Source organism: Belonocnema kinseyi, chromosome 3 (assembly GCF_010883055.1).
Source record: "Belonocnema kinseyi isolate 2016_QV_RU_SX_M_011 chromosome 3, B_treatae_v1, whole genome shotgun sequence".
NCBI lineage: Eukaryota > Metazoa > Arthropoda > Insecta > Hymenoptera > Cynipidae > Belonocnema > Belonocnema kinseyi.
Genome location: NC_046659.1, coordinates 151,359,316 through 151,366,159, shown reverse-complemented (window position 1 = coordinate 151,366,159; position 6,844 = coordinate 151,359,316). Strand labels below are relative to the sequence as shown.

The window sequence follows — 6,844 nt, the reverse complement described above, 5'->3', positions numbered from 1 at the left end:
AAAATTCGCGATACATGCGCCTTATTGTTTATAACTATTGTTATTAAAAAAACCGCTCAATTAAGAAAACCGATTTTTTCTTAATTTTTTTATTATTCTATGACAAAAAAAATGTTTCACTCTTGTAATGTTTTCTTGTATGATGAGCCATTATTTATTCACGGACTTATAAACAATGTATTTATTATAACTATGTGCTCCCCTAAAAGCCACAATTTTCAAGTTATTAGCAATCACATTTTGTTTATATCGTTAATTTTACCGTAAAAAATATGATTATCTTGGGTAGCATTTTTGATACCCGTCTCTTATTGTTTAAAACTATTGTTAATAACCAATAATGCTTAATTAAGGCAAGCGATAAAATCTCATCGTACGAGAAAATATCAAAAATTAATTTGTAACAAAACAAAAACGAATTTTCAACAAAAAAATGTAGCAGTTAATATTTCAACTAACAACTTTTTTTATTTTAAATAAAAACCAGTTTAATTTAATTAAAAAACATACCAATATTTTCGACATACAAACTTGAATCCTCAACTTAAACAGATTAATTTTTTACCAAATAGTATTTTTTTTAAATAACTGAATACCCCAACCCAAAAAGAGGAATTTTCAACAAATAACATTAATTTTCTAGCCAAAAAAATTAATTTTCAAATAAGAAGTTTAATTTTGTACTTAAAAAGGCGAATTTTTAACGAATAACAATCATTTTGTATTAAAAAAGTCGAATTTTTTCCCTTGAAGATTAATTTTTTAAACAAAAACAAACAATTTTTTTTCAACCAAATAGTAAAATTTTCAAAATAAAAAAAGATGAATTTTTAACCAAACATTCAATAGTTACATTTTTGTCACACAAAATTAAAATTCAACAATAAAAAACGAATTTTCTACAAAACAGTTGAATTTTCAACATACTTGTTAAAGATTCAATTAAAAAAATTAATTTTTAAGAATAACAGGAAGAACTTTCAACGAAAAATTTAATGATTAATATGTCAACTAACAAATTTTGTTATTTTAAATCAAAAACTGTTAAAACTTAATAAACAAAATTTCAAAATACAAACTTGAATTCTAAAAAAAAATTATTTTGAGATTTTTTACCAAAAATGGAATAGTTAAATTTTCAAATAAAAAAATTAATTTTTAATCTAAAAACTGAATTTTCAACAAGTTATTTAAAAATTCAACCAAGCAGTTGAATCTTCAACCAGAAAATGCTAAATATCTTGAACCAAAAAAAAAGAATTCTCAATCAAATTGTTGGATTTTGAAACCAGGAAGAAAAGTTTTCTACAAAAGAGTTAATTGCCAATCAAATAGTTTAGTTTTCTACCAAACTGTTGAATTTTTATGCAACAAAGACGATTTTTCAAAAAATAACATGAATTTTTGACAATATAGTTGAATTTTCAAGAAAAAAATATCATTATATAACAAAAAATATAATAGTTACGTTTTCAGTTTAAAAAAATTATTTTTTCATCTAAACAACTAGAATTTTTAACTAAAAAATATAAATTCTCAATGAAAAATGTAACATGGTTGACATTTCAATCAAAAAAGATTTAAATTTAAATAAAATATAGTATGAGATGAAATTATAAAATTCGAACTTTTAAACTAAAAATATTTAAATTTGAACGATTACATTTTTTCATAAACTGAACACTTTTTAAATTAAAAGTAAAATTATTTTCATTTTAAATAGTTTAAAAATCTTTAAAAAACTTCCAAATTTTATTTTAAAATCTCGAAACATCTAAATTTTGTAAATTTTTTGTTTAGATCCTGCAAAATAACAAATATTTCCTTAAAATCTTCCAGATTCATTTTTACCAATTTTGAAAATCTTCTCAAATATTGTCTTAAAATTAATTTTTGAAAATTAAATGTCATTTACAATTTCCCTAAGAATCTTAAAAAAGTGTTTTTCATTCTTCATTTAAATTATTTTTAAAAATGTCAAATTTTAAATCAATTTTAAATCTTGTCAAACCTTCTAAATATCTCCTCAACATACTCGACTTTTTTTTAGTAATTATAGGTGTGCAATATTCATTAGACATCAGAATTCAACAATTTTGCTTGTAAATTAAATGTTTTCAAATAGAAGAATAAAATTATAACTTTCAAAATTTAGTTTTCTGTTCAATTCTAAATATTTGATTTATAACGACTGATTTTACATAAACAATACAATTTTTCTAAATATTGAGTAATTGTTACGTTTCTTGGTTAACAAATTTCAAATTTCAGGCTAAAACAATATTTTAAATTTAATATAAGTTTTTAATGATAAATATACTATTTTTAAGTTATTTTAAAATTGAACATAGCTCACAAAGTTTCAATCGGGTGTTTACATTTTTTTAACTACTGGCACTTTCCAATTGAAACAGTTTAATTTTTAACGCTAAAATCAGGAAATTCTTAAATTTTTAACTGATTTCGAATCGTCTTGTATAATTAATAAAATTTATATTCATATTTGGTTAAGTAAAAATATTTTTTATTAAAAATTGTCCATTTAAAACGCTATTAGTTTTTAATTTGTCAAGTCTTTAAAACTTAATTTAAAAATTCTTTAAATGAAAAATGTACGCTGAAAAATTAAAATCCAAAATGGAAAATTTGTCGGTGAAAGATTTTCGAATTACGCACTGTAAAATAAATGATATGATAATTGAAAAAAATATATATTCAACTGATTATTAAAAAAAAAACGATTGAAATCAAGTTTGGACAGATTTTTATTCTAAAAATTTGTCAAATACCCGGTCACGAAATAAATTCACTGTCATTTCCTGGTTTTTCCCGGTCACATGAAATTCTCGGTTTCCCGGTCCAGAGACCACTAAAGCGGCCACTCTGGGAATAGTTAAATTTTCAATTAATAAAATGAATTTTCAACGAAAAAAAATTCAACGAAATAGGTAAATTCGCAACCGCAAAGATCACGCTTCAATCCAGAAAAATTAATCTTAAACAAAATTGTTGTATTTTTAAAAAAATAATTTAATTTCTAAACAATCACTAGATTTTTTTCCAAAATTTTCTAAATATTCGGTTGCAAATTCAACTGTTTTGTTAAACATTCAACTCTTTTCCTAGAACATTAAACTTTTGTTTAAAATTTATATTTTGTTGCTGACAATTCAACTGAAATCCCTTTTTGGATGAAAAGTATTTTTTTTTAATATGTCTTTTTGATTTAAAAGTTTATTATTTTCAGTATAAATATTACATCTTTCTTGGATAAAAGTTCAATTTTTTTGTCGAAATTCAACTATTTTCTAGAAAATTTGCTTTTTGTTTTAAATTGGTATTTTTGTGTTAAAAAGTCAATTGAATTTTTTTAAAATGAAAATTCAAGTTTTTTAAAAATGAAAATTCAACAATTTTTATTTAATTTGTCTTCTTGATTTAAAAATTCACCTGTTTTAGCCAAAATTACATCCTTCTTGAATAAAAAGGCATCCTTCTTGGTTAAAAATTCATCTTTTTGAATTGAAATCTTTTCTAACAGAAAATTCAACTATTTTTTTGAAAAATTACCTTTTTCATTTAAAAATTAATCTGTTTTAGTAAGTATTTCATTTCTTAAATGAAAATTCAACCTTTTGGTTAAAAATTATATTTTTGTTGTTGGAATTTTAACTATTTCGTAAAAAATATACTTTTTGATTAAATTTAATATTTTGATATTAATATATTCAACTTTCTTGGACAAATTAGCAATTATTTGATATAGAATTCAACAATTTTATTAAAAATGCATCCTCCTTGGTTGAAAAAATTCATACTTTGATCTTGAATAGTGATATGTAATCTTTTTTGAACCAAAATTAAACTATTGAAATAAAAATTATGTTTTTAGTAAAAATTCATCTGTTTTGAGAGAAATCTCATCTTTTTTGGATAAAAATGCAACTATTTGGTGGAGAATTAACCATTCAGTTAAAAATTAATGCTTTTTAGCTGTAAAAATTCGTCTTTTTGAATTTATAATTCCATTTTTTTCCTAGAAACTTATTTTTCGTTAAAAAGTTCATAATTTGATCTTGAAAAGTCATATGAAATCTTTTTTGGATGAAAATTCAACTATTTTTTAAATTTTTGTTTAAAATAGAAACTCATCCGTTTTAAGAGAAATCTTATATTTTTTTGGAAAAAAATGCAACTAGTAGAGAATACAATAATTTTGTTAAAAAGGCATCCTTCTTGGTTAAAAATTCATCTTTTTTGATTGAAACCTTTTTTGACAGAAAATTCGACTATTTTTTTGAAAATTTATCTTTTTTATTTAAAAATGTATCTGTTTTAGTAAATATTTCATTTTTTTAATGAGAATTCAACCTTTTGGTTAAAAATTATTCTTCTTTGCTTAAGTATTCAACTATTTTGTTTGAAAGATCTATTTGAATCACTTTGTTAAAAAATCATTTTTTGTTCTTAAATATTTATAATTTTAAATTAAAAAATTCATCTCTTTAGATGAAAGGTTAACTATTTTGTTGAAAATTAATCTTTTTAATTGGAAATTTAACTACTTGGGTAAAAGTTAAACTACATTCTTAAAAAAATAATTTTCTTGTTTTGATATTTTATTTTTGTTGGATAAAAATGCATCAGTTTCGGAGAAAATTAATTTTTTGGCGAAAGATCATATTTTTAATTGCAAATTCAATTTTGGTAGAAAAAATTCGTTTTTTGGGTTTGAGAATTTTTTTGATCAATTTCAATTTTTTTATTGGAAATTTATCTCTTTAGCTTAAAAATTTAAAATATTTTGTTAAAATATCATCTTCTCTAGTCGAAAAGACTTTTTTTCTTTAATATAAATTAATAAATTTTTATTTGAAATATTGTTTTATTCCTTTTATAAACGATTCTATTTTAAAAGTATTAGCAGTTTAAAAATCTGGGTTTAGAAAATTAACGATCAAGGACGGCCCCTTATATACTGCAAATTAAATTTTTTAAATTAATTTACATGATTAATTCTCGGAAAAGTAAGATCATTTTAATTAGAACATTTTTAGTTTGATCTAGAAGCAATCCCCGCACGTTCCTTATGGGAAGACTCGGTTAAATTGACCCAATTTATTTCCATAAGGAACATGCGGTGTCCTTTAATAAAGTTTAAGTGAAATTCCATGAGAAATTTTTATTACTCGTGGATAAAAAAAAAATATCAATGAAAAAGAGCTATATCTGTATTTTCTAGAAAAATGATCAAAGTACTTGAGGAAGGTCGAATGTCACGTTCCTGATTTCGAATATTGTGATAATTGAGTGATATCAGAATCTCACTACGTCATGACATTATTAAAATGTCTGAATAAATTATGTCCGACACCACAGAAAAAAAATTAGCATGTAATCAAGAAAAATATAATAAACAAGGAAAATCAAGTTTCTTCGGTATAATGCAGTTTCTTCTTACAGGAAATATTTTTTTAGATAAATAAAATATTTTAAGATTTTCTTGATTCAAAATTAATTCTTTTTCCGTAAACACAATTCTTAATTGTTTATAACAGTTACACAATACTTCATAATATTTTTTTTAAACTGATGAGTAAGCACCAAAATAAAAGCGGTATAAAGAAACTTAAATTTAATTTCATAATATTTCATAATTATTCCCAAAATCTAATTTTTTTGAAAAACGTATTTTTGGTACTAAAGATTTAAAAAGTATAATCACGTTTTATGAATATAATATGAATTAATATGTGTAAATTAATATAATATAATAAAAAATGTATAATATAAAATAAAGATAGGTATTTTAATTAAAAAGAAATAGTAGAAAAAGGGGGTCTTGGTGAAAGAAAATTTTTATTTACCGGACGAGAGATCGGTTGACGCCATATTGGATCACTTGCAGATCATCCGGGATCGTGACGATCACGAGGGAAACTGCAAGTGGGTGTTTGGGATCAAATTTCCTTTTGACACTGACAGACACTTTGAACACGTGGTCGCTCGATCGCACGTTTTTCTCGAAGTTACCAACAAGTTTTGATAAACTGGGAACTGTAATTTTATCGAGCGTGTGTCATATCACCGTATGGCGCAAGAACTGTCGAGGAACTGAAACTGACATAAAACCAGTTGTTTCTCGCGCCACACTACGCCCTCTCGTGGTTTCGATCTAGACTAAATTCCGGTGAAAGTCCACCAATTCCACTAATCCACTCTTTTAAGAGATAAAATAATATTTCAGGGAATTAGAGTCTTTCCCCTATTCCCCTGCGGTTCTCCTTTTTTTTAAGTTCCCCTATTTTTGAAAAACTTCCACTTTTCTCTGTAAATATGCTACATTTGAGAACACAATATTTTAATTAAGCACGAAATTACAGACTTGAATTATTTTAAATTATAACTTACATTTGCGCGATACTTACTCGAGAGACTTGGATATAAATTACATGTTTACTTAGCAGATGTAAATAATTGTAATTTTATAACTAAGCCTATTTAATAAATTTAAAAGAAATGCTAATCAAAATTTCAGGTTTCAAACTGGAGAGTATTGTGTCTCAGATTTTAGTTTTAAATCTTGCCAATAAAGAAATTAAAAATGTTTAATTAAATCCAATTTTTTTTAAATACATGGCGCTATTTTCAATTAATATCTCGAAAAGTATCGCAATATCGAAACTATTGTCGGGAAACCTGCGTTCATGATTGGATGAAGCTGTCGGTCCTTTTTTCCCGTTTAAGGGCATGTGATACTTAGAAAATTGTCGATTTTACCAGTTTTAAGTTCCGACGGCTTTTTTTCTTTAATAATCAATATTTTGTCTTAAAAATTTGGGAC

At 23.8% G+C, this 6,844-nt stretch overlaps 1 protein-coding gene across 1 annotated transcript in view; it reads right to left on the bottom strand.

Annotated features, from left to right (window-relative positions):
• The window catches only part of LOC117170105 (sorting nexin-8-like), a 48,929-nt gene extending 42,807 nt beyond the window's left edge, over window positions 1-6,122 (bottom strand). Inside the window, exon 1 of the mRNA XM_033356637.1 lies at window positions 5,868-6,122. Coding sequence (XP_033212528.1) covers window positions 5,868-5,892 — 25 coding nt within the window. The 5' untranslated portion in view covers window positions 5,893-6,122. The remainder of the gene's footprint in view (window positions 1-5,867) is intronic.
• Window positions 6,123-6,844: the final 722 nt, after the last annotated feature.